Genomic DNA, 26,094 nt, shown 5'->3' on the forward strand with positions numbered 1-26,094 from the left:
AATATTCCATCAATAACTCAATTATTCAACACTAAAGCTCTTATGTTTAAAATATATCTAAATAAATGAAAACTTAAAAACCACACTATGGATTCAGAATTCGATAAGTCTTAAAACTAAGTTATTTTAAAATATCAATGGTAAGATCTTTCTATACACAAGTTAATGTATATCTTTAAAACATATATATTAGCCTGGTCGGTATGGCTCAGCTGCTGAGCATCAACCTATGATTCAGGAGGTCCCGGTTTGATTTCTGGTCAGGGCACATGCTCCAGTTTCAGACTTGATCCCCTGCAGGGGGCGTGCAGGAGGCAGCCGATCAATGACACTCATCACTGATGTTTCTATTTCTCTCTCCCTGTCCTTTCCTCTCTCTGAAATCAATCAAATATATTTTAAAATATATATTTTAGATCAGTACCTATTCCCTTCCCCTTCATTGGGCGAAACTTTCACCCATGTGACCAGCTGGCAATGAGTCAATGTAATAAACTGGCTCAGTCAGAAGACTGGTTACATACATACACTGGGAATCGAGCAAACAAGTAAACACATTGAGTAAAATGGGATCAAGTTTCTCACTGTGGGAGAAGGGAATTACAAATATGAAAAGTTAAAAATAAACCTTGCCATATTAAACTGGAATTTGAAAAATTGGTGTGACCTCTTGATATTTAACAGAGATTTTTTTTTAAATGTAGAGAGATGTGTGCTTATGTATGTGTGTGTGCATTTCTTATTCAAGTACCAAGAAGCATACCTAGTGCCCATGTGTTATTTCTAAGTACTATTCTCCACTAAAAGAAACTAGGGCTCCTTGGAAAAATAACAGTGCTGGACTGGGCAAGAAAAATCCAAGACGACCTTGGAACACTTTGTTGTATCAGATAGTAAGAGTGCTTAGAAAATGACAAAAGGACATGAAAATAGGTTAAAGGGGCACACAGGCTATCTTGAAAGGGGTCCCCACTGGCCCTGTCGAGGACAACTGTCAAACCAAGTAATGATAATCATAGATTATAACCCTTTGAATAAAATAGGAATCCAAGAATTCATACTAATATAAATAAATGAATGGGGGGGAAAATAAATGAGGAAGAAAGGAAAGCGCTCTTTTACAGTAGAGGTCTCAAAGTATTTCTCCACAAAAAGTTATTAACTTTGCACTGAAGAAACACGGTAGACATCATATTAACCAAATGATAAAAGTTAACGTTACCAATTATGAGACATACTGACGTTGTATGTCTCCTGACATGTTGAACACACTAAGTATAGCACAGCAACATTTTTGTGGTAGCCCTGTCAAAAATGATTAAATTGAATCTAATTATGAGGAACCAAAAGACAAACTCAAATTGACTGGCCTGTACCCTTAAAAAATGTCAAGATCATATAAAATAGGAAAGATTTAAGGAACTTTTCCAGATTAAAGTATAGAGCCATGGAACTAAATTCAGTATGTGATCCTGGACCATAAAGGATGTTACTGGGACAACTGGTAAAATTTAAATGGGGTCTGGGATTAGATGATACTAGATTGATGCTAAATTTCTGATGGTGATTGTACTGTGGTTATATAGGAAACTGTCCTTATTTCTAGAAAATACATATTAAAGTATTAAAGGATAATGGAGCCTGATATCTGCAACTTATTCTCAAATGGTTTGGAAAAAGAGTACAATGACATGTATATAAATAAATAAGGAGAATAATAATGCAAACAGGGTGGTGTTAACAGTAGGGAAGTCAGGGTGGAGAATATATGGGAACTCCATTATTTTTATAACTTCTCTGTAAATTTCAAATTATTTCAAAATAAAAATTAAAAATATAGAATCACAATAATATACCTATTTCTTTATCCACTTGGTCTGATGTTGACTGCAATTCTTGCTGTTCTGAAGACTGTGTTGGTGAAGAAGCTGCTTCACTGGTAGACTGACATTCTGTTTCAATCTCGCCTAACTCTCCTTCAATCATACTGGTGATTCCACGTACAAGGTCTAGCAAACAATGGAATGCCACAGACATGGCATAACCTTCTGGTATAGTTGGAGGTTCAACTTTGTCCAACATCTCTAGGCTGAAATTATGAAAAAACCAGAACACTAATGAGAAGCCACAATGATAATTACATATTAAACTATTTCCATAATTTGTAGATTATAGAAATTAAATTTAATAGAATAGCAAAAGTAAGTAGACATTACTGAGTTTGTTTCCTCCTCCTACAGGGTATGCTAAAAAACTGATAAGAAATATTAGTTTGACCACTGCCATAACTATTTTAATAATTCACTTGTTGCTTCTCTCCACAATTGTGCCAATATTTTCATGAATTGTTGATATTAAAAAAACAAAGACTTACATACAAAACAGAATAAGACAAACTGATTATAAAACATCTCAAACTCTGACTTGGTGCTTTTAAAATAAGGTATTATTAAATCAAATCAATACTACAAAAAGGAAGATGCTTGCACACCTGGTAAAAGTATTATTGTGAGACATCGAACTCACCTATCATCTCAAATACAACCTAACATGTTAAGAATAATACTTAGAGCATCCATGTGTCAACTTTAAACTTTAGAGCAATTTCTACCCATGGTTAGGACAAAGCTTTCAAAAAACAACAAACCTTTTGTCTTAAATCATGGCAAATAGGGAATTATGGTTTTAACTTCCTTAATTTTAAAATATATTGAGATAATTCAATGTAGAAAGAATAACTTAATGGGGAAAGAATTAATGGTGCTGGAACAACTGGATATTCACACGTATAAGAGTGATATTGGAGCCCTATCTTAAACCACATACAAAAATGAACTCGAAATGAATCAATGACCAAAATATAAGAGCTAAAACTAAAAACTCTTAGAAGAAAACATGGGGAAAAGTCTTCATGACCTCAAATTAGGCAATGGATTGTTAGATATGATATCAAAAGCACAGGCAACAGAGAAAAAAATAGATAATTTCATTAAAATTAAAAACTGTGCTTAAAGAAATGGAAGGACAATCTAAGAATGCAGAAAAACTTTTGCAAATCAAATATGTGGTAAGACACTAGAATCTGAATATGCAAGAACTCTTACAACTAAACAATAAAGACAAATAGCCCAATTAAAAACAAGCAAATGATATGAATAGGCATTTCTCCCATGATGATACATAAATGGCCAATAAGCACATGAATGAGATGCTCAACGTCATTGGTCATTAGAGAAATGCAAATTTAACACAGTAAGATACCACTTACCTACTAGAATGGCTATAACCAAAAGATACACAATAACAAGCACTGCTAAGGATGTGAAAAAATTTGAACTCTCATACATTAGTGGGAATAAAAAATGGTGTGGTCACTTGTGAAAATAGTTTGTCACTTCTTCAAAAAGTTATACATAGAGTAACTATATGACGCAACAGTGTCACTCCTAGATATGTATCCAAGAGAAATGAAAACATATGTCTATGCAAAAACTTGTAGACAAATAGTCATAGCAGGGTTACTTATTGCCAAAAAGTGGAAACAATCCAAATGCCCATCATTAATGATGAGATAAACAAAATGATATATCCATACATTGGAATATTATTCAGCTATAAAAAGAAATAAAGTACTGAAACCCTACCATATGGATGAACCTTAAAAACATCATGCTGAGTGAAAGAAGCATGACACAAAAGGACATTTATTGTATGATTCCATTTATATGAAATAAGCAGATCAAGCAAATCAATAGAGACAGAAAGTAGATTAGTGATTGCTAAGGGGTGGGGAAAGGGAGATTGGAGAATGGCTGCTAATGAATATGGGGTTTCTTTCCAAGATGAAAACGTTCTGGTATTAGATGGTGGTTATTATTGGATGATTTTTAAGTATAATAAAACCATAAACTGTACACTGTAAAAGGGTGAATTTTCTGGTACATGAATTATATCTCAAAAACAAAATTAAAATCTCTAAGAAAAGCTAATAAAAGTTATTTCCTATCCAAAAGTCTAAATGTCCCTGAATCATAATCAAGACTAAATAAGGCAGGAAATTTATTTAAAAATGTAAAACATAGAATAAAAAATAAAAACACCTATGTATAGCTATTATTTATTGAGCAATTACTCCCATTCTGGGGCTCTTAAGTTTTTTTGATATATTATCTCATTTAACTCCTCACAAAAACCCTAAGAGATACAGATGATGAAACTGAGGACTAAGGTGACACAGTTATTAATGAGCAGTTTTTAACCCAAGTCTGACTCTAAAGTCTGTCACTTTAACCCCTAATATGAGCATTTTAAAATCTAGGCAATCAATAAAAATATATATATATTACTGATCAATAAATTTAAGCTCAAATGGGGAGGTAGTTTATGGGTCTAATCTTTGCCAGGCTAATTAGCCACATACTAAACCAGTAAGTGTTAAGCATCTTGTTAAATAAATCTCTATTTTTAAAGAACATTTAATTTATTGTGAAAAATGCATCTAAAATAAAATAGTCCTAAACAGCAGAAACTCTAAATCCCAAATTCTCAGGAACAGACTTTAAGTGCTACAATGGTTAAGAGACAAATGCAATCTATACTTTTTATTTATATCACAAACCTAAAGCAAAGCCCACACTTTCTTACCTCACTGTTTCAGTGCTATTTTATTAGAATTAGTACACAAATTCCACTTTTAGATAAAACATAACTCATTTATTTAAATATTTTTAAATTAAGGTCAAGTTGCAAAAAGTGTTACAAGCCCAACTTTAAAGGGAGTCATTCTGTAATAAATCTGAAAGAATATAATGTTATCAATACTTATGTCGAAATTACTTCTATCTAGACATCAGTTAACTTTTCAAATTATCACACACTTAAAAGTTTAAAATAGAATACACAATTAAGATTTATATGTGTGCCTTCAAAGAAAATAGTGAAAATAATTTTATACTGAATCTCACAATGAATTAATGAAAGACGCCAATTCAACAGGGAAGCTCCAACATGAACATACTAATTAACCCAGGTGCAAAAGAAGACTCAGTGTTTCCTGGCTGAAAAGTTGATATATCACTACTCTCTTTTTATAGATGAGGAAACTAAAATTTGAAAAAGAACTAATCTGAAGGTCACCCAGTATTAGAAAACCTAAGTTCACAGGGTCTGCAATCAAGCCATATATTTAAATCAAAACTATAGGGAATAGCTGAATAGGTCCTTAGGTAAAGAAATCACATTTTGTTTTATAATCCTGTTAACAACTTACAAATAGCACAAAAGAAAACAAACAAAATCCAGTCCTAGAGAAATTTCTCAAAATACGACAAAAGAACGTTAATTCTAAAATGTGTTAAAAATACTAGGTCTAAAATTTAAAATATAATGCAGAGAAACATTTTAGGATAAAATATTCCCAACAATATCTTTCCTTACAAAATAATGCTACTACTACTTACTAGGTTGCTTTAGCACTGCCTTGTACTGTTATAGTCAGAATAGGTATCCAAGTTCCTCTATATTCAAATGCTGGTAGTAAAGTAACACCTCCACCAATCCCCAACATTCCCGGGTTAGCTGGTGCTGAGACAGTGCCACCTGCATTATTGTTTCCTTTTAGATAAGGGGAAGATAACAAAGATACCAATTTACTACTTCATTACAAGTCAATAATATTCAAATACTTGGTCAATTTTTTTAAAATTGTGCTATAGGAATGGATATTACACAAATAAATGCAATTTATCAATCCTACTTTGGAGATCAGTCTCCCTGTTTCCTCAAAACACCATTTCCTTTTTTTATATAAAAGGCACTAATAAGTAAAAATACAAACAAACTTTATAATATATCTTTTGTTGATCACTTTTTATCAGAGGTGGGAATAAGGAATAAAAAGCCACTAATCAGACAGTATAAAGTGTAAGAGAAAGAAGGTCAAGGGAAACAAGATATTTATTTCCAAACTTAAATCAAGTTCACCTGTTTTGTTAAAAGAGAGCCTAAAAGACCTCCTAACACAGTAACCAAACTCTTTAAAGAGAGGCACCAAGTGAGGTTTCTTCTAAAATGAAGATTAGCATCTAAACTTTTGTTATGTGATTAGAGAAACTGAAAATGTATCAGAAGAAAGGTCATTCTAGAGAGAAATATACACAGTTGCCTCACTGAGCTCAAATTATTCTGTAAGTCTTTATTTACACATGTATAAGATATAAAATATTATAAGTGAATATAACAAAATGTTATCAAGTAGATATAATACATTTAAGTAATCCAAATTTCTCTAGTCACAGGATTTCTATAAAATATCTTCTCAGACCAGTGAATATTGTAAATTATGACAGAACATAAAAATGAAAATATGAATGAGCCTTTACCAGCTTGGTTTGCTGTAGCAGGATTTCCAGTAGGAGGGACAAGAAACAATGACTGGATGAAAGATCCCAGGGCATTCACAATATCACGAAAAACCTTGGTAGAATGTTGTTTCATATCATAGGACTGACAAAATGACCTGTAAAATAATTTTAAATGTTTCTGGGGGAAATATTTGGACATATTAAAATTTTTAGACTTTTTTACAGCAAGTAATCTTGATAAATCAGTCTCAATGCTATACTTAAAACTTCATATTTGAGTGATTTTACCAATTTAGGACAAAGATTCAGATTGAGGTTAATGTTCTTAAAAAATTACCTTGACCATGTTAACTCAGTAAATTCGATTGATGGCAATTAACAACAAAGCTTTTTGCCACCTCCCAGTTATTTTCCATGCCCATACCCCTACCCTTCCATATACACACATTTTTTTTGTTTAGAAATCACTAATATTTGGGAATATTTAAAACTCTTCCTAGTGGCATAAATATGAACCTATACATTTAATAAAATACAGCTGAGGTTTACCTTAATAGCTGAGGCTGCACACACAGTCTGTGTATTGATTCTACTGCAACAGCTCGTAGCCACTGTGGTTTATCTGCATCCAGAAATTTCACCAGAAGTGAGAGAAAGATCTCACATTCAGTTACCTAAAAATTGTAAGATTTTTAAAGAATGTTTCTTTAAATCTAAGAATTATACATGGCATTCTTGTTCTTAGCCCTATGGACAAACCAATAGAACCTTTTAATCTTAAATAAATTAAAATCCTTAATGGGAAATGAAGAAAAAGGGAAAAGTAGTTATATATGGAAAAGCTAACAGTAAAAAAAAAAATCAGTGTCCCTCTAAAAAAAAAATCAGTTCACCCCTGGAAACTCTCAATAGTGGTCTGCTAACTCAGCTCATCTTTCATTCCTATTTTTTAGAAAGTACCCTGCACCATCACACCATCCTCATTCCTGGCTCGTAGCATAAACTGCTGATAGGATTGCTCTACCTCTTCAGTAATACCACAATGGTTTTCCCATGTATTCTTTTGCTGTTTAAGAAACAAAGAGGCACCCTGACCAGTGTGGCTCAGTTGGGTGTCATCCTGTGCAATGAAGGGTTGCAGGTTCCATCCCCCTGGCTGGGGGTGTGCAGGAGGCAGCCAATCAATGGTACACATTGATGTTTCTCTCTCTTTCCCCCCTCTTTTCCTCTCTCTAAAAATCAGTAAAAAAAAGAATTTTTTTTTTAAAGAAAGCAGCAATAAGCCAAGGAATGTTTAGCATGTTTTCTAGTAGGAAAATAAAATTGTACCTTCAGCAGTTGACAGGTGTAAGATATATAAAGTATTCAGTACAAGGCTTGGTACACAGTTTTGCTTTATTAAATATCAGTTATCATTACCTTTGTTAATAATATAAACCATCTCCTTTGAAAGCTGTTTGTAAATAAATAATGTTTAAAGCCCATTTCTCAATATTGTTCATTAAATGTTAGATGACTGAATGAATGAACAAAACATAACCAGTATTAGCAGAACCTCTGGAAGGTAAGAATTAACTTGACATTTGTGATCACCAGGCCAAACTAAATCTTCCTTCTACTCCAGTTATAGCAAGTTATTAGACATTTTAGCTAAGAGTGCCCTGAATAGAGTGACTATACTATGGGGCGAGACATTTCGGGAATATATAGTAGCCCTCAGAATTTTAGCCTTAAGTCTTAGCAGTTGGTAATTTCTAATGCTTTTCAGTGTTTTGAACTGGATGCTAAAAATTAGGACATAATCATGAAGATAAATTAGGAGGGATAATTAAAATCATTATCCTTAGACTGCTATGACTAGGGAAGTCATAAGGCAGAGGTTTATTTATCACTGTCCTACACGATACAGATGAAAAGCACTAGATCAGAAGTCAGAGGGCTCAGCTTCTTTATCCACCAACTTTGTGGATGACAAGCTAGGTAACCTTACAAAGGACCTACACCTTCCTGAGAAATAAAATGAGAAAAATGTAAGAATAAAAACATACTCTAAAACAAAGTGACATGCAAATACAGAACACATTATTATTCTTTCTAAACGAAATGACCCCTTTTTAGTAAAGAACTGAAAAAAGAATCATGCTAATGACTCACAACAGCTTTAACATTAGTAGGTCCTTCAAATTCTGCTCTATCTGCTTTAGAATGGACGTGGAATATACAAGTGGTGATAGAACTGAAGGCTCATCAGTTTGGTTTTCAGGCTACAAAACAAAGGCTCTCAGAACACATCAAGTATCACAGCCAAACGAATTACTAATGCTATAAAATTTGAAGAGTTTATCATTTTTTCTCCTATGAGAGAGTTGCTTCAATACAAATCAAATCAAATCAGTGACTCAATTTATACTATATCCACTAAAATACTGTGATTTGGGTAGAGAGAAGAGCCTCTCTCATGAGGTCTGGAACTTTGCTCTCCCTTCCTTCCCCCTTCCCAAGTGTGAAAGTCTGATCAGGGGACTACTGTTGAGGAAACTGAACTTTTCCCAAGAGCATCAATGGAAGGTTTCTATTTTGAACCTGTTAAGCCTTCCCTCCAAGAGGTGGCAGTCACAGGGAAACAGGTATTAAGATTAGTACCTATGGCTTAAGTCCAAGTGTGGCAAGAAGATATTTCATGAACTTCATTACACTAGCATGAGGTAATGGATGGTTCTGAATTCTTATAGGCCTTTGGTACAGGATAACAGTGAAGAGATAACTGATGCTTAAGACGAATCAGAGTCATCCTGGTGGAAATACTAACAGATGTCTAATAAGGAACATGGAGATGACTGTTGGCTTAGGAGACGATGAAGAAAGTAAGTTAGAATATTTAAATGCAGGAGTCATAGAATTATCAGTGATAAGATCCTCTGTTAGAAATGTATGTGAAGCAGAAAATTAAGTTGGACAAGTCAATTGAGCTCATTCTTTTTTCTTTTTTTTTTAATATATCTTTATTGATTTCAGAGAGAAGAAGGGAGAGAGAGAGAAACATCAATGATGAGAGAGTCGTCACTGATCGGCTGCCTCCTGCACGCCCCCGGCTGGAGATCAAGCCCGCAACCCGGGCATGTGCCCTGACCGGGAATCGAACCCTGATCTTCTTGATCTTATGTCGATGCTCAACCGCTGAGCCACGCCCGGCCGGGCTATTCAATCCTTTTTAAAAGCAGTAAGTCAAAGGCAGAAGAGAGATATACTAGCTACTTATAATTAAGTTTCATAAATTCCTTAAAGATATCTTTCTTAAAGAGATATCTGGGCATGGAGCCTAAGTAATTCAGAGGGCATAGAAGAACCTAGTTCAAATGTTAGAAAGAGGAAATAATATAGTACACTTGATATGTTACACTGTACCTAAATGGGGCATTCTAATTTCCTCAGGTCAGTCTATGTACTCACATAAAAAAAGTCTGCTTAACTTAAGTAAAAAACCTAAATACACTATAACAGATCATATGCCTGCAATAACAAACAAAAATGCATATGAAAATCAGCACTTACCAAAAGACTGTAAAACTGCTTAATCAGAACAGATACAACTCTCAGCAAACGCATGCAGATAGGAAAATATGGTTTTTCAACTGGTGCTGGAGATGATGAAGTGTTGGAACCTTGTCTGAACTTTATATTTGGAGAAAAGAGCTTTATCACAAGAGGACATACTCTTTCTTTTAGGAGGAAACTAAATTCCTGGTGCTATTTTCAAAAAAATAAATAAATAAAAAAGGAAGAACAAAAAACAACTTAGTTTGTACTTAACGCTAAAAGTCTCACTAGTAAGTAAAACTTCTTAATAATCTGTATGAGTAATATAGCTTTATTATAAGTATATGTAGTTTATTATTTTACTGTTTACAAACAATTCCGAAATTAATGTTGCTCTTTGAGAGTGTAATATCAACATGAGAATCAATATTTCAGTAAGTTTTTAAAAAGGAATCTAAATGAAAAACAAACATTTAATGATTTTGGAATTAAGTCATGTTTATTGCTAGGAATTTTAATTTTAGTAGAACCCTAGCAATTAAAAGCTTAAAGAACAGAAAAAAAAGATTACACAAATTCAAACAAATAAAAAATTTAAAATAGCTAAGGAGACAAACCTTGATTAATAAAGTAAATATAGTAAGTTATACAATTTATTGATTCTTTTGTGCCAAGATAATTCCATTCATGCATAAATGTATTAATTAATATAATATTTTGTTCTTCTTAGATTGCTTAAACAGAATGAAAGCTAATAAAAAAATACAATGACAAACACACATTTTTTTTAAACTTAGAAAATCTTGCAAAGAATTCTTAAATTTACTTACAGTAATTGTATATTATGCAGAAAATCTCCCTTAACCTATTAATTACTCGAAAAAGTAGTCCCATTTTACTGACAATATAAGGTCCAGTCAACATTTAATGTCTAACCTCAAATACAGATTTTGTTTTAATCATTCAAATACCATTAAGGCTAAGAACAAAGACACAATCATAAATATCATCCAATCTAATCCTTTAATCTTACAAAAAAAAGGAACAAGGCACAGAGCAGTTTATTTGTTCACATGTGAGAGAGAAACATCGATCAGTTGTCTCCTGCACACACCCTGACTGGGGATCGAACGCACAACCTTGGTATGTGTCCTGACGGAATCAAACCGGAGACCCTTCGGTGCATGGGATGAACAACAAAATGAGCCACACCAGCCAGGGCAACTACTACTTTTTTCCACTTAAATTATCTAAAAGTAGTTCTGGCTGGGTTGCTCAGTTGGTTAGAGCATCGTCCAGTACACGGAAAGGTTGCAGGATCAATTCCCAGCCAGGGCATATACCTACACTGCAGGTTCAGTTCCTGTCAGGGTACATACACGAGGCAACCAATCGAATGTTTCTTTCTCACATCAATGTTTTTCTTTCTCTCTCTCTCTCTGAAATCAATAAAAACTTATCCTCAGGTGAGGATCAAAAGAAATTATCTAAAAGCACATAGCTACATATAACAAGTAAAAATCAGTAACAATTTCTTTCAGTTTTAAATATTATAAAAATAGCTCACATACCACATTCTCTCATACACTCACTGACTGAGAAATACTTGACTAGAGAGTCTCCTGGGATTCCTTCTAATGTTAAAATTTCAAGATGCTAGGGCACTACGAAAATGTAAGATAACACTAAATTATTATAAGTCTAAAGTCTAAGGCTATATCTCTTCACATTTTCATGTGGGGAAAAAAATACATGTTGCTTTCTTGAAAAGTATCTGTGAAAAAATTAAAGATTAATTTTGTTGCAAGATACTACAAATGGCTTACTTGTAAAAACACTTGTGGAAAATCATTCAGGACTGACTCAAGTAATTCAAGGCCGAATGTTCGAGTCATTTCTGTCATGCCTACAAGCCAGTAAGGGGCATCAGCATTAACCAACTGACAAAGGTCCTGGGAAAATAAGTCAAACAATAAATATAAAATAAATACAACATTCATATGCTGGAATAAAAGATGTTTTTCAAAACTCAGTTAATAAAATTTTAAAAAATTATATCTTCTTATATAGTAGTTTTTATTCCTTAGAAACTGAGCATTGGTAATTCAAATTTTGACAAATTGTACACTTGATTATATCAACTTTTAAAGAATCATGTAAATATCGACAATATACAGAATACACAGATAAGTGGCTACTCTGACGTTCTTTTAATGAAAATCCACTTAAAATAACCTTTTAATCAAAATTAATAAAATTTTCAGTACAGATAAATTTTATTTTATTTTTTAATTTTTTTGGTAGAAAAGCAAGCAAGAATTTATTGACTGCAGGAAGGGCAAAGAAGAAGTAACAGGAGAGCCTAGGCTGGGCTGCTTTGACACTACTACTTTTGACACTTTAAAATTTGACAATTTAAAAAATTGATACTTGAAAAAATAATTCAGACATATAAAATTCCAAAATATAAAATTCAAAATTATATATGATAATAAAAAATATTTTTATTAACTGAAATACCTGGAAAAGCATATATGCATCTTTTGCACAAGGCTTGAGAGTACTGACAGATCTTCTGTTACTATTTGCTTGAACCAGTGCTGGTTGTTCTATAATATCTGCAATCAAAATAAGATAAGTTTTAGGAGTTCATAATGATCTTTATATAAATCAAATACTGCATACTGTTTAAAATACTTGTTTATAGAATTATAAACTTTAAAGTTCAGAATATGCCTCCAAAATGGAAAAAAAAAAATTGCTAATCTATGTTTATACAAAACACCATAAATATCATTGTTCACTGCCTTACATTCATTTTAGTAATTCAGTATCTTTACCCACACATTTGATTTTCCAAGTCTCCCATTATCCAGACCCTTGATTTCATGGATTTAAAATTCATATGATCTTTAAATGTGCCTTTAAATATCAAACAAACATATTATGCTACGTGACATAAGCCAGGCAGAAAAAGACAAATATCACATGATCTCACTTATATGTGGAATCTAAAGAACATAATAAACTGATGAACAAAATAAGATTCAGTAACATGGAAGCATGAATCAGACTGATGAATCTCAGAGGGAAGGGGGGGGTGAGTGGGGAGAGATTAACTAAAGGATCCATATGCATATATATGCATAAACCATGGACACAAGCAATACTGTGGCGAAGGCTTGGGTAGGGGAGTGGGTGCAGGGGGGGAAGGGGTCAATGTAGGAAAAAGGGGACATCTGTAATATTTTGAACAATAAATAAAAAACAAACAAAAAAATATGTATCAAGCATATAAAAGTTTACCACCATAGTTAATTCCTGTATCATCTTACCATCTTCAAGAAAATTAAATGCTTGATCTGCCAAAATTACTATGTCAGTTATATTAACTAGCAAAGAGTCAGCTAGATCGGTGCTTCCCAACTCAGCACTTCTTTGAATACTAATAAAATACTATTTACTGTAAATTAAGAGAGCCTGTTCTGAATAAATGTTGACTTAATGACTACTTGAAAAGAAAGAGGTTCTAAGTATGTTTTACCTTATTAGAAAGTATTAAATGAGAGAGCAGTCTTTAGTGACACAAAGCTAAAACTACCAATATAGGAATTATATTGATACTATGAATATATAAGACATTCAAATTGGAGAACTGCCCTGTTTTATCCTATATGTTTAAATTCCTAATATTTTAAACTGTTAGAATTACAACTGCATTTCCAATAGGAAAAATGCAGAAAATCAATACACCAAAGTCAGTGGAAATATTCTAATAAACCAACAGTTTCAGAATACCTGAAACTAAATGTGAAAAATCTGACCAACGGTTAATTTCGAGGGAAGTGAAGTAATTACTAGAGTAGAAGCCTTACCAGTGCTTACTAGTATTGATATAAAAGACTCCATGATATCAAAAGTTAAAAAAAAATGATATAGAGGAAAAAGTAGTTTAATCTTTTGTTTCCTGGCTATATAAAGCAGAAAGATTGCTTGATGGTAGCACCTTATGATCTTTTCAACTAACCATAAAAAAAATAATATGATTTTCATCTAATAAGGATAATAAATAAAAAACATAGTTTCTATAGTTAAAAATTATCAAATTATAAAAACAGTAACAAATAGGTTATCTGCCAGCTCTCTGAAAGGACATGATCGTAAGTTTTTAGGAAATTTCTAAATTACAAAAAAGATGTCAAAAATTACAATAAAGATATCTGATGAAAATAGAGAAAAATTAACCTTTACATTATATAAAATATTCCTTATTAACATATTAATAGGCAGAGGCAAAAATTCGAATGAGGGAAGCCCACTCCTGGGAATTTACACTAAAGAAATAATTGAGCCCTAGCTGGTGTGGCACAGTGTTTAGAACATTGGCCCTTGGACTGAAGGGTCTCAGGTACCATTCTGGTCAAGGGCACTTACCTCAGTTGCAGGCTCAATCCCCGGCCTCAGTCGGGCATACATGCAGGAGGCAACCAATAGATATGTCTATCTCACATTGATGTTTCTCTCTTTCTCTCTCTCTTTCTCGCTCTCTCCCCTTCCCTTCTACTCTCTCTGAAAAGCAATGGGAAAAATATCCTCAGGTAATAATTAAAAAAAAAAGAATTATTCAAATGGGAAAAAAATATATAGGAAGACACTCAAAACAATACCAAAACATCAAAGACAATGTAAAAGTACAATAAGATACTAGTTTATTAAATTACAGAGTAACAACAAAATATAATGCAGCCATTAAAATTACAAAAATGAAAAAGTAACATGAAAAATACATATAATGTCATGTTTGGCTAGAAATATATATAATGCTATATTTGGTATAAAATGTGAAATTTTGTTTATTATGAAATTATGTACATATTACAAATATAAATGAAAACAAAGAGTTGATTTCTAGGGTGATAAAAGTGTGGGAGATTTATTTTTTGATTTGCCATTATCAATATATTAATGTTGCTAACGTAAATATAGTTTTTAAAGTATTCTCGTTTTTAGGTAGCCTATGTTCACAGGAAAAAGGTTGAAAATCAATAAAAGAGAAATCATGGATATAAGAATCACCCAATGTCAACAAAAGCTTTTGTCACTTTACCTCTGTGTCGTTCATCTTCAGCGACCATCCTCTCAAAAACAACAGTAACAACTTGTCGGACTGTAGCAGCAGCTGTATTATTGGTTATATTATCTTTTGTGAAATGTAGTCGAAAACAAAGAACAATTGCCTAAAAAAAACAATTTTCATTTAATGTGAAACAAGACTGAAGAACGTCACTATAATATTTTATCTTATGTAACCCCAAATTAAATAATTTATGGTTGGCTGTCTCAATCACAGATACTAAAAGTCCTACCCTTCCATACAAAAAAACTACAAAAATCCTTATTTTTTGAAATAATTCAAACTGTTAGTAAATATAGAACCACATAAGCTTAGCTAAGGTTATGAGAAATACACCTTTTATAATTTGGTTCTTTTTTAAAAAATGTCTTTATTGAATTCAGAGAGGAAGGGAGAGGAGGAGAGTGAGTTGAAACATCAGTGATGAGAGGAGTCATTGATCGGCTGCCTCCCGCACGCCCCCGACTGGGGATAGAGCCTGCAACCCAGGCATGTGCCCCGACCAGGAATCAAACCTTGACCTCATGGGTTGACACGTAACCACTGAGCCACCCAGGCTGGCAGTCATTCTTTTTAAAACCAACTTCATTAAACTGTAATTTGTATACAATAAACTGTATGTATCCCTTCTAAAATTTATATATGATGAGTTCTAACTCTATTCACCCATTAAACTACTACTACAATTGAGATACAAGAAATTTCCATTACCCTAAAAGTTTCCTTGTGCTCTTTTACTGTCCATTTTTCTCTCTGCCCTTAGCTCCAGGCAGCCACCCATCTGCCTTTTTTCACTATAGATCAGCTGGCATTTTCTACAAATAGAATCATTCAGTATGTACACTTTTGTGTCTGGTTTCTTTCACTTGTAATACTTGTGATATTAATCCATGTTGTTCTGTGTATCAGTAGTTTGTACTTTATTTATTCTTTTTTTTTTAATCCTCACCCAAGGACATTTTTGACTGATTTTGAGGGGAGGAAGGGAGGGAGGGAGGTTGCTTCCTGCATGCACCCCAACCTGGGATCAAACCTGCAACCAAAGTATGTGCCCTTACTGGGATTCAGACCTGCAACTTTTCGGTGTACGGGACAATGCTCCTACCAACTGAGCCACATCAGCCAGAGCTGTACTTTTTTATTCTTGAGTAGTACTCCATGGCATGGGTTTATCCATTCACCTGCTAATGGACATTTGAAATGTCTCCAGTTTTGAGCTATTGTGAATAAAGCTGCTATGAACATTCATATACAAGTCTCTGTGAGGACACGTTTTTATTTACCCTGGTTAAATAAATACCAAGAAGTGAAACGGCTGGATCATATGGTAAGTATTAAACTTTTTAAGAAACTGCTAGTTTCCCAAAGTGGCTTTATAATTTTATATTCCCTCCAGCAGTATGAGTAAGTTCAGAACTATTCCACATCCTCAGCACTTGATATAGTCAGTCTTTTTAAATTTTAGCTATTCTATGGATGTGTAATGATATGTCCTTATCGTTTTAATTTGCCCTGATACCTGTTCATGCTGAGCCAATTTCCATGTATTCATTAGCCATTTGAATATCTTATATTGTGAAGTTTCTGTTAAAATCATTTGTCCACTTTTATTGGGTTGTTTGTCTTACAAATGAGTTGTAAGAATTTTTTTATAAACTCTAGATAGGTAAGACTCTTGTCATATTTTTTAATACTTTCCTCCATTCTGTGGCTTCTTTTATGATGCATGGATTTTTTGCCCTACCTAAGAAATGTCTGTCTATTCATGGTAGATTTTCTTCTATGTGTTCTTCTAGAAGTTTCACAGTTTTAAAAGAAACATTTTTGGCCATGGCCAGTGTGGCTCAGTTGGTTGAGTGTCTGTCATCCTGTGCTCAGAAAGGTCGCCAGTTCAATTCGGTTCAAATTCAGTTCAATTCCAGTCAGGGGCACATGCCAGGGTTGTGGGCTCAATCCCCAGCTGGGAGCGTGCAGGAGCAGCCAATCAGTGATGACTCTCTCGTCACTGATGCTTCTCTCTCTCCCCCTCTCCCTGAAATCAATAAAGATATATTTAAAAAAAAAAAAAATCAATAAAAACAAACAAAAAATATTTTTTAAGAAAAACAAGATAGTTTAAATTCTATACCTTATCATATTATGTTAAAAGTTGTTAGGAAACAATTAAGGCTTTATACCACTATTACTCTTTACATTTCAAATGCATAGAAGCTTTCATATTACTCAATTTTGCATTACTTCTTTATACTTAATTTTTATCCCAAAATATTAATTTCCAAATTCACCACATATTAAAATTAATCTTATATTTATTTATAAAACTATAATCAGTTCTTACTGCTTTGGTAGATCAAACAATAATCCTTTATAAAATTTAAAAATATATATAACAGAACAATAATTTGATGGCTAGAGACCAAGAGGAACTACATGCAACAAAAGTATATATTGGGTAGGGCAAAAGTAAATTTACAGTTGTTCATATGGAAAATAATAAAATCAATAAACAATAATATAAGAATAAACTCTGTGTTTTGCATTCTTACAACTGTAAACCTACTTTTGCCCAACCCTGTATAAAAAATACATAAAATAGCCCTAGCCCGTTTGGCTCAGCGGTTAGAGCGTCAGCTCGAAAACTGAAGGGTCTCAGGTTCAATTCTAGTCAAGGGCACATACCTAGGTTGCAGGCTCAATCCCTAGCGCCAGTTGGGGCAAGCGCAGGAGGCAACCAATCGATTTGTCTTTCTCACATTGATGTTTTTCTCTCTCTCTCCCTCTCTCTTCCACTCTCTCTGAAAAGCAATGGAAAAAATATCCTTCAGTGAAGATTTAAAAAAAAAACCATAAACTATTTTATATAACGCAGGTATGAAGTTAAAAGAATAAGCTATTTACAATTAAATAAAATTTAATTATGACCTAAGAACATCGAAAAATAAGTAGAAAAGATAGACATACTCCCTAGAGATAGTATATACAGCCTAATCTGACAGGATACTTTTCTACTTCATAAGCCATCCATCCTTAAAGGCATGCTAATTATAATAGAACTGTTAGTAAAAGTCCAACAAATCCCTTAAACAATAAACAATTAATTAAAGGCTGTTCTTTATTTTACTCTCTGGACTTTCTGTTCTTTAGAAATATTTCATAATTTAAAAAAACCTTTTAAAGAGTGAAATAAATAATAAAGTAGCTATTATATATTCCAAAGAGGGTGAGAGTAGTAAAGAACAAGAAGTACCTATCGTACATGCAGCCTTATCTAGTATAAATGCCAAAAGGACACTTTTCCAGCTACTCAGTGGACAGGTTAAACTACCTGCTTACCTATCGTGTGAAATTATTTTCAAAAGGGGGTAAGGGAGAGCTATCAGAGGGAATATTCAAAGCATTTGTAGGGAATACTGATACCTCAAAATACATTTTCTTCTCTTACTTTCTCCTTCCTCTGTTCTTATTCCTCTGCTACTTCTCTTTTTCCATTTCCTATTCATAACCAACCCTGTCAGCTACACCCAAAGGCCTTTGTTTCATTCATCACCCTAACCTGATTTCAACTCTAAGGCACTGGTGGTTTTTAACCTGCAATGTCCATTATCACAATAGCTACAGGGAAGTTACCTTTGAGCCCAATCAGGCTTTTCTCTTTCAGCCAGCTTATTCAAATACCATCTCAACACACTTATGACCTTTGCCAAACAGGTTTCCTACCTTAGAGAGTGCCTCGTCATGAACTACTGTATTGGTTGTTAAAAGAACAAGAACTGTCTGAAGTAGCTTAAGTTCTTCAAGACTATTTTCCATTAGCTGCCAAAGCATGTTAATAATATTTCCAGCTGCAGTCTGTAAAATAATTATTTTAATTATTGTCAACAAATAAAATATAAGTGCTTAAGCCCCTAAATAAGGTATACAAATATTACCTTGCCTGGAAAGATTTTCTTGATTATAATGACAAAACCCATGTTTCTAGATATATAGATCCAAACATATGTCTCAACTAACTTGAGACTTACAAGCAATTAAATTTATTTTCAAAAAATGAATTTCTTTAAAATATACCATTTGAATATTTGCAAATAACAGCATGCAGTTCTGAAATACCTAGTCAAAATCAAGCTCATATCTATAATATTTCATTTGGACAATGATGAATATAAACATATGCAAATTACCTATGTGTCTGTTACTGTTGTTTATTTTCATTTCATCTATGTTATAGAAAAAACAAAATTCAACTTAAATTAACAACATATTTATAACCTCAATTATTTTTTTATTCTGATGTTGTTTAGAATGCTATACTAAAGGCAAAAGAATTAACCACTTCTATTAAAGTACTTTATGAATACAAAGTTATGATTAACAGCATTACATTTAAACACAGGATGCCGATTCATAATGATGAAATGTTTTTCCTTGTTTTATAAGATTAGATACAAACACTACACTCAATTAATGAACAACGAATTATCACTTCAAATAATCTAGGAAACAGTTATGATTTTCCTTCCTACCTTTAAGAAAAATTTTATGACTTATATTCTCTTCAATGATATTGAAAACTTGCTTGGTTCTCAAAATTATCATCTATATTACTGAACTGTAACTACTTATATTATAAATGACTTGAAAAATGCACTTTGTCTTTATTCATTATTTATGAATGCTTAATAATGAAATAATTTGCTAATCTTTAAAATTAAGCCACGTCTTTCAAGTACATTGCCAATCACAAAACTGTTTTAAATTAAATATCAGGTATGTTTCATTCTCCCCTTATGAAAACTCCTGATTTAATTGTTAGGTGCATAGTTCATATAAAATGTTCACATTACCTCAGACACAACTTCATGTGACATGAGTCTCTGAATGGCGGCCAGACACAGCTGAGTGATCTTCGGTTCCTTGGTTCCACAACCCATTAGAAAAGGCTGAACAACCTCTGAGCTGTTCTCTTTCAATGCTTTATTTAGAACACATATAAAGTAAGTTATTAAATCTAATTCATAAGTAGCAATGCATTTTTATTTAATTACGACCAATAATGACAATTTTAAAATCCTTTATGTAAAATAAACACAAAAATGAAAATCAAGTATAAGAGTTAAAATACTTCAAATAGATGCTACAAACTCGTATCTAAACTACATCCCTTAAGTACAGCTTTGCCATGCCTTTCTCCTGATACTCTATCCTTTGGCTCTTCTGCTGCTATACTCTTTAAGGTCATCTTCTCAGTTCTGTCCTGCCTCAATAGTGCAGAAGGGAAAACATGAATAAAAATTCATATTACAGAGCAGAAGTAACTTAAAATACCATAGACATCATCCCACCATACTTCTGAATGTTAGAAACTCTCTATAATTATATTATATGCCTTGCATTTACAAAGCCCTAATTTCTTCAAGAAATAAGCTCATTAAAAACAGTAACATTACTCCTCTTATTAATGAAACAGTACTTCAAATTGGATGAGTATGCTGTAATTCCAAATCTTAATTTAACTCCTTCTACCAACCCAATTCCTTCAGAAGTTTTAAAGTGGCAACAAAAATGTGAAAGGTTAGAAAATGCATCAACTGAATTACGTATAATTCAATTTATAAAATGAAATTAAATAAATACACACTGAATGGCTACACAAAGATGAATAAGACAGGTTTGTCATCCTTGGGGAATGTGGATAAATAATGTGAAATTCTGTATTAAGAGCACATTAGATATATGTGGTTGGTATATGCTTTTAAGGGTACTATACACATCAATTATTTTTTGAGGTAAGACTTGTAATAAAGACATACCAATCTGAATTTTAATAAGTTTTGCAAAAAGAAATTGTGAGAAAGTCATCCAGAATAACCATTATAAGGAGAAAACCAACGTTAACATGAATTTTATCGTTTAAACCCCTACATTTCCGCTCCCAAAGCTCCTTTTGTGGTATGGTAAGTAAAGACTACAATTTCTTACACTCTATAAAGCCCCTCAGTGATTAGTGAGCTAGAACTGCTGAGAGATGGCAAATATGCCTTGCGAAGAACAGTTTCCAAAAGGGCTCCCTTGCCTTACTTCCTTGCTTGCTTGTGTATAAAGGTTTTGATTCAAATCCAGAGACATGCATTTTCCATAACAATGTTTCAAAATATTTATATGAATTCTTAAAAGATGACAATAAAGCTCTGAAGCAGTAAATATCCTGCCATATATGAGGCTACACCTAACTCTGCTGAACATTTCTAATTATTAAATGTTGTTCAGGCAAATAAAATTTCAATAGTAACAAGTTGCACTTATAATTTTTATGATGTTAACATGTGTCTCTCATTTGAGTATCACAATAATCAAATAGAGTTTATAAGGGCATGACCTGGCCCAAGCAACAAGTAAGTATGTGGTATAGGCAGAATTTGAAAATGTGTCTTCTAACCCCTGGTTCACTATTTTCCCCACAACATTATGTTGCCACTCTTTAAAGCAAACAGTACTTAATACAAATGGAAGGAAAGGAGTTAAAAGAATCTAAGAAGAACCAATAATTTGCACTTTAAAGTTGTGTGCCTCAACTCTTCAGATAAATGAAGGGAAGGGATCCTCTCTTCATAGGAAAAACAATATACTTTCATAGACTTGCTAATGACAATGATTTTAAGGCACAACCATAATATCACAAGAAAGAAAATCAGTGCCATTTAAACTATGATACAGTGCTTACTAGTCACTCAAATTTTTCCTTACAAATTCATCCTCTAGGCCATCAAGAGCACTGAAGATGCCTCATTTTTTGAAAGAGTACTTCACTACTATCTCAGATCTTTTAAACCAATGACACCCATGTTTTGATGCTGGTGCTTTTTTCACTTACCATAATACATTAACAGAAAGTTTCTGTACAATAACTAAGGTGACATTTTAAAAAACAATTAAACTTAATGTGGTATCAGCAATGCACATAACAGATGTGTTAATAAGAACTGTAAGTTAGTTCACACATGCCCTGAAAAAAAAACACACCAACTACAACACTACCTGGCCCACAGTGATTGTTAGATGCCATCAACTGTATGGTTCATACCAATTTGGGGAGTATTAAAATGTGAAAAAGCTGTGCATCTTCGAATGAATAAAATAAGGTGAGTTATAATGAAATGATATACACATGTCATCAATTAACCAGGTCTATCAAGCTGAGATAAACTTAAGATAGTAATAAAAATAATTTTTTAAAAACTTCATTTTAATGTAACTCAAAGGAATCAAGCACCTATCTCTTGTCTCCTTCCCACTTTTTTCCCTTCCAGTTTATATGAGAATATAATGGTCGAAAGGGAAGTTTCTGTTTTCTACAGAATAGATGATCAACAAAAAAAAAAACCCTATTGATCTATTCTGTCTCTTGATGTATAATGTGAAAAACAAAACATATCCCACATATCCAGATCGCAATGCAGTAAGATAATGATCACCAGGGAAAAAAAGCTACTGATTTTTTTTCTTCTTTTAAAAAAGTGACAGCTGACCTAAGAAGCAGAAATTAATCTTACTATTCTATATGAGAGATAATTGCTTTCCTTTTATGTACAATAATTTTAATGTCTTACTATTTAAGCGTAGTTTTATATAAAAACTTTATTGCTATAGACCCCGGAAATCACATGGGAAAAAGGCTGTACAATATAAAGAACATCTATCTTACTTTAACCATTTATTTATTAGTCCAGGAAAAAATGAAAAGGTCAACTCTTTTTGACCAAAATTCTCTATTTCAATTTCCATTAATATTTATTCGAATAGCTTTTGGGGGTTTAAAAAAAGATTATTTTCTACCTAAGTCTCTTAATAAGCATAATTCTTTTAATAGAATAACACTGCGTGTTTAATAAATATATTTTATTTCCAAATTTTATAACTGTGAGATCAAATGATGCACTTTCACACACCTGAAAGAGGTCCAGCAGGTCCCCATATCCTAGGGGTTTCCTTGCTCTGAGAGTTTCACTGCATAATTGCAGTTTTTATCCTGGAAGAAAAGAATTAAACTAGGATACCCCACTATGAATCATATTAACAGGGGCTAAATAAAAGTTTTATTATGATAAATTTTAATGGTCATTAAATAACAAATTATAATTCTTATGAAAGAAATAAAATGTGATGTGGAAACAATTGCTATCCTCAAACCCCTTAATATGTACTTAGGGAAAAGACTGATATTCCTAACATTAAAAAAAAATTTTAATCGTTCAAAAGGTCTGAAAATGTTTTAAATAATTCAAAAATTGAAGGACAAATAAAAGTATGGGCAGTTTCATATTAGAAGTACATTACTGAAAGGGAAGGATTATTGAGCAAATGATGTAGGTACATTTAGTAATTTTGCAAAATAAAATAAAATCTAGGTCATCATGCCATCCCATATGTTATTAAGAAAAATTCAAACTGCAGGAAAACTAGAAAAAAATAAAAACTGACTATCAACTATGTGGTAAGAGAAGGGCTTCCTAAGTGGAGAGCAACAAATCATAAAATTAAGTTATGTAATAATAAAAAGGATCTAGGTAAAAAATTAAAAGGTAAATGACTTGCAGAAAACATGATATACACATGATGGGAATTTAATAGTTTTGCTATATAAACAGCTCAAAGAATTTGATAAAAAAGACACAAAAACTCAAATAAATATAAAATATAAAATAATTTAATATATTCAGAGAAAAATTTTCAACATTAAAAAGAAATGTCAATTAAAATGAGAAGTCATTTACCTGTTCAATTACCAGAAAGATTTTAAAAAAATAATAATCTGGCAAGAATGTTTTAAAAATACACTCACATATTGGTAGTAAAGGCATAAAGTTTTATCTTTTCAGAAAGCAGTGTGGTGACAAATTCCAAGAACATGTTCACACCCTTTAACAATTTCATTTCTAGAAATTAATCTTTAAAAAATTCTAAATATTAAAACATGCCTAACATAGAGGAATGGTTAAATAAACTATAATTACTTGCTGAAATATTACAGAGCAACTTAAAAAAATGAGAAAAAATGTCATCAAAGTATTTATAATATAATAAAAGGCAGGATAAAAATTTTTTTAAAAACTCAAGGAAAATATAATAAATAAGAACATACTATATTATAGAGAAACTCTGGCCTGTTAAGTCAAATTGTGAGCAGGGCACTAGTTATAGCCCCCTGTGTCTTCTAGCCTGGATTATAGGAATACGCTAACACATCTCTGCCTTACTGATGGTACACTGAAACATATCTTCTGAATTGCTGTCAGACTAATTTATATAAAAATATTAACATGAATGTGTCATTTCCCTGATTCAAACTCTTTCCATCAAGCTGCTCAGGATGTCACACATTGGCAATACTTGAAAAGTGTATGCAAATAGACCAAGCTGGTTTTTTGTTTTGTTTTGTTTCTTGTTTTTAGATATGGAACACTTCACAAATTTGCATGTCATCCTTGCTCCGGGCCATGCTAATCTCTGTATCATTCCAATTTTAGTATATGTGCTGCTGAAGTAAGCACAAAGCTGTTTTATACCTCATGTATTTATCTCCTTTACTTTCCTCTTCTATACCTTATTTGCCTGGCTATCTCCTTTTCAGGCTTCAAGACTCACCTTCAGATACCCAGGATGGATTAGGTGCCTTTCCTATGTTCCCGTAACAAGCCTGTCTATACTTCTATCTTGGTATTTACCACACAGTACTAGAATTCTCTGTTTAGGGTCTGTCTCTTTCATTACTCTGTTATAAGGCTGACATGAACTACATAAGACAAAATTTATGTGCTCAAATAGTCATAACGTAAAATTAAAGAGAGGTAGGAAAACATACTAGAAGCAGCGCTAAGAGACTTATTTGCATTTTTGGAGTGACTCAAGCATTAGCCTACATTTAATGAGGGCTTACTACTTCACAAGTAATGTACTAACTACTAGCAATATAAGGAAGAATAAGATATTTAGCCTGACCTCAGGAAGTATGTCATCTGGAAGGAAAAATTTCTGGCACAAGACTTCAAAAAGCAAGTAAGCTAAACAGCATGGCTGGCTCAAACATACTGTTCAAGTATATTTCTTGTATTTCCATCCAGATTGTAGGTTAATTGTATTAACCATCTTTGTATCTCCCCTGGTGATTCTTACATAATTATTTCCTACTAAGAATATGTTGTATGATATAGTCTATAAATGTTTATGAAATATCACAAGTATATGTAATGATAAGATAGAATATACTAAATAAAATCAGCAGATAATTTACCTTTTAATGCTGGGGGGGAAATTCCAAAGTATATTTACTCAAAATACTTAAACTAGAGACCTTTTAGTAATAAGACCATGTAGAAATAAAAAAGGTGAGGGAAATTGTGTGAGAAAAGAACACAAATCATACATAATGATTATCTACATAAAAATTCTACATGTATACTGACAGTAGCTGAAAGCCGCCATAGGTAGACATAATTGTCATGTTTTTGTGTAGGGGTTAAATAAACAATTTTAAAAGATATCACAACTCCATTGATTTCCTTGTTTCAAAACAAATTTTTTATTCAAAAAGCAGATTCCCTGTTCGTGTACTTTTTGTATAGCAAAAAGTATATTGTAAGCTGGGATAATAAAAACAATTTGTAACATGGTAGTCAAATACAAGATTAAGGCATTTGGCCTTGTAAATGAAAAACTTTATGTTGCTATCTCTCATTTATGGAGTTTTATCTTTGAAGAAAAAGAAAATTTTGAGAAAATGACCTGTATATTTGAATCAATGCTGACATTACCTGGCATAGCATTCCCATTTATGTCAGCATTCATGACAGCAGTGAAAACAAAGAAAAATAAACATTAAAGGAGGATGCTTAAAAGAAGAGGAGATGTAAAGCAAAGATTTATTCTTCAATGTAATCGTCTCTTGGAAAATAAATCTAAGAAAACTTAAGTTGGCTAGAAATTTATGCTGAGTATCATTAATCAGACTGATTCTAATTAATGGTTCTGATTTTTATAGCAAACATTTGTTTTCTGAATATGTAG

General features: G+C 32.5%; 1 protein-coding gene and 1 non-coding gene across 7 annotated transcripts in view; both read right to left on the reverse strand.

Annotated features, from left to right (window-relative positions):
* MON2 (MON2 regulator of endosome-to-Golgi trafficking) overlaps positions 1-26,094 on the reverse strand; it is a 93,410-nt gene that overhangs the window by 51,955 nt on the left and 15,361 nt on the right. For 3 of the 6 annotated variants that reach the window (XM_016224465.2, XM_016224464.2, XM_087814571.1), the window contains 10 exons: positions 19,878-20,005; positions 18,751-18,882; positions 15,007-15,136; positions 12,420-12,517; positions 11,726-11,851; positions 9,915-10,109; positions 6,912-7,036; positions 6,381-6,517; positions 5,460-5,613; positions 1,857-2,089 (listed from right to left, as the gene is read on the reverse strand). In XM_016224465.2, coding sequence (XP_016079951.2) covers positions 1,857-2,089; positions 5,460-5,613; positions 6,381-6,517; positions 6,912-7,036; positions 9,915-10,109; positions 11,726-11,851; positions 12,420-12,517; positions 15,007-15,136; positions 18,751-18,882; positions 19,878-20,005 — 1,458 coding nt within the window. Of the gene's footprint in view, positions 1-1,856; positions 2,090-5,459; positions 5,614-6,380; positions 6,518-6,911; positions 7,037-9,914; positions 10,110-11,725; positions 11,852-12,419; positions 12,518-15,006; positions 15,137-18,750; positions 18,883-19,214; positions 19,251-19,877; positions 20,006-22,979; positions 23,060-26,094 lie in introns of those variants that run through there. The other 3 variants (XM_016224467.2, XM_016224469.2, XM_016224466.2) reach the window with 3 other exon arrangements.
* Positions 24,479-24,581, reverse strand: LOC148093823 (U6 spliceosomal RNA). Its single transcript, XR_015714093.1, has one exon. It is a non-coding gene; the product is annotated as a U6 spliceosomal RNA (small nuclear RNA).

Source organism: Miniopterus natalensis, chromosome 2, assembly GCF_054644295.1.
Source record: "Miniopterus natalensis isolate mMinNat1 chromosome 2, mMinNat1.hap1, whole genome shotgun sequence".
Lineage (NCBI taxonomy): Eukaryota > Metazoa > Chordata > Mammalia > Chiroptera > Miniopteridae > Miniopterus > Miniopterus natalensis.